At 41.7% G+C, this 2,335-nt stretch overlaps 1 protein-coding gene across 1 annotated transcript in view; it reads right to left on the bottom strand.

Annotated features, from left to right (window-relative positions):
• Nucleotides 1-770: 770 nt before the first annotated feature.
• Nucleotides 771-2,335, bottom strand: part of fetub (fetuin B) — a 7,631-nt gene continuing 6,066 nt past the window's right edge. Inside the window, exons 6-7 of the mRNA XM_014020427.1 lie at nucleotides 1,944-2,030; nucleotides 771-1,839 (exon numbers count right to left, since the gene is read on the bottom strand). Of these exons, the coding sequence (XP_013875881.1) occupies nucleotides 922-1,839; nucleotides 1,944-2,030 (1,005 nt within the window). The 3' untranslated portion in view covers nucleotides 771-921. The remainder of the gene's footprint in view (nucleotides 1,840-1,943; nucleotides 2,031-2,335) is intronic.

The raw sequence follows: 2,335 nt of genomic DNA, 5'->3' as shown, positions 1-2,335 counted from the left end.
CCATCCATCCATCCATCCATCCATTCATCCCTGCATACAATGATCCATCCATCCATCCATCCATCCATCCATCCATATACATCCCTTCATTCATCCATCCACCCATTGCTCATACTTTCGTAATTCAGTCTAAGCCCAGACTTAGTCAGTGCTTTTTTATTGTGCTTTTAATGTGCTTTTTATTGTGTTTTAACTGTTGTTTTTATATCTGTGATCTGTTTTATTGTTTTTAATTATTTTTATTTATTGCTTTCTGTGAAGCACTTTGTGATGTTTGTGTCTGTGAAAGGTGCTATACAAATAAAATTTACTTACTTACTTACTTACTTGCTTCCTGTTCAAAAATATTTCTTATGCTTTTTCTGTAAATCCTAATTAATATTAATTATCGCCCATATCTTCTAGGGTTTCCACAGTTTCAGATGCACAGCTGTTCTGACCGTCTTACAACAGATTTAAATCTATATTCATAGCTTAACTAGTATCATTGTAGAATGTGTTGGAAAAGGTTCATTAAGTTTTTGAAATTGATTGAATCTCAGTCATGTTTGTGTCTGAAAATTACAAAGGACTTGCTTCTTTTAATAATTAGGTAAGTTTCTWATGGATATCCTGCCCCATTTTTCTAAAATCAACTGTCAATAATCCAATCATTTGTTTTTACAATTTGATTGTTGAAAATCTTAGTTGAACATCAGTACTGTCACATTTTGTCATTTTAGTGGTTATAATATTAAATTATTTAAAGACAAAATACCAGATGCCAGATGAAAAGAKGATTTTTATAATATTTATTAATTTGTGAGGAGGCAAAAAAGTTACAGATGATGAACGACTGTTAGTCTGTAATAAACTGACAATCAGAGTGGTAAATGCAAATGCATGAAACTGAAATTGTTTTTTAAAGTCTGTGTTTGAGGTTTAGAATTTGTTGCCAGGCTTAAACAGGTCATCCTCAGCAAAGAGTTTAGACACCAGGCTCTGCCCTGCAGTTGGTGGGGCACAGTTAGCTGAGGCTGTGTCTGGGAAGCTTTCGAATCCCAGGATGCCGGGTTCAGACACGCCTGGTATCTCGGGGTCAGGCCTGAGAATCAGAAGGGTGGGCCGCGGAGGGTCGACTGGGAAGATAGGCGAGGCAACCGGTTGGCCCAGGGCTCCGATCAKCTTCACCATGCCCTCTGGTTCGTCATGGTGTTCCTTTTCGTGCTCATGTGTGTGGTGATGGTGGTGATGCTCGTGCTCATGCAGGTGAGCGTGCCTGTGATCGTGGTCCAGAGCAATCTCGTGATCGTGCTCATGAGTGTGCACGCCCTCGGGATGAGTGTAATTATGGTGCTGGTTGGGAAAGTCGCCTTTGTGATTGGATGCCTGGGCATGATGAGCGTGCACGTGATCGTGGGTCGAATCAAGCCCGTGGTCGTGAGAGTGGTCATGGGCGTGCCTGTGGGCACTGCCTGGTTTGTGATCGTGTGTGTGGTGGTGATTGCTGCCTTCGGGGTGGCGTTCRTTATGATGAGAGTGGTCCTTGGTGTGGTCGTGAATGTGGTCGTGTGGGCCTGGTCCACTGTGTCCAAATCTGTGTCCATGGGTGTGGCCTAATGAGCATGTCTTATTCTGTCCTTTGCCATGGTCCTTTCCATGGTCCTTTCCATGTCCATGGTCATTTCCATGGTCATGTCCGTGTCTTCCGCAATTGTCATGTCCATGATTTTTGCCATGATGGTGTCCGTGGGCGTTTCCATGTCCATGGTTTTCACCAGGACCGTGTGTGTGTGAGTCATTGTGGCTGTGGTCAATTGCATCACCCAACAGGTGCAGTGCCTTCTCTCTCTCAGAAGCCTGTGGAAACACAAGGACAGAATTAACATATGTTATGTGGTGGATTAAACCAAGAATGACCTGCCTGGATTTATTAAACTAGAAATTATGCTTCGGAGTCTTACCTCGGGTTCATAAATCTCACATTTCACGCTGGTAATCGGCTCGCCATCAGGAACATGGTAGTGGGATGCCTTACAGAAGCCCAAGTGCTAAAGAAAGAAAGAAAAAAAAAAAACCAACAACAACAATCAGGAGAAGAAACGGATGTTTGTGGCTTTGGTTTTACAGGGATCCCCGATTAGTTGTAACATTAGACTTTATTTAATAAACATATAATTTAACTGTAAAATAAAGACTGTAAAAATACTATAGGATGTTCAGTTTTTATCTTTTTTAACTAAAAGTTTAAAAATATATTACACAGACGGGGCCATTTTATTTACACGCAAAGCACTGTGGGTAAATGATGACGTGGATAGGTCCTTGGTGCGAGGCTGCTAGCGAGCTATATCCA

The sequence above is a fragment of the Austrofundulus limnaeus genome, unplaced genomic scaffold, assembly GCF_001266775.1.
Source record: "Austrofundulus limnaeus strain Quisiro unplaced genomic scaffold, Austrofundulus_limnaeus-1.0 Scaffold252, whole genome shotgun sequence".
Classification (NCBI taxonomy): Eukaryota; Metazoa; Chordata; class Actinopteri; order Cyprinodontiformes; family Rivulidae; genus Austrofundulus; species Austrofundulus limnaeus.
The sequence above is the reverse complement of the archived record's forward strand: the minus strand, read 5'-3'. Positions and strand labels throughout refer to the sequence as shown.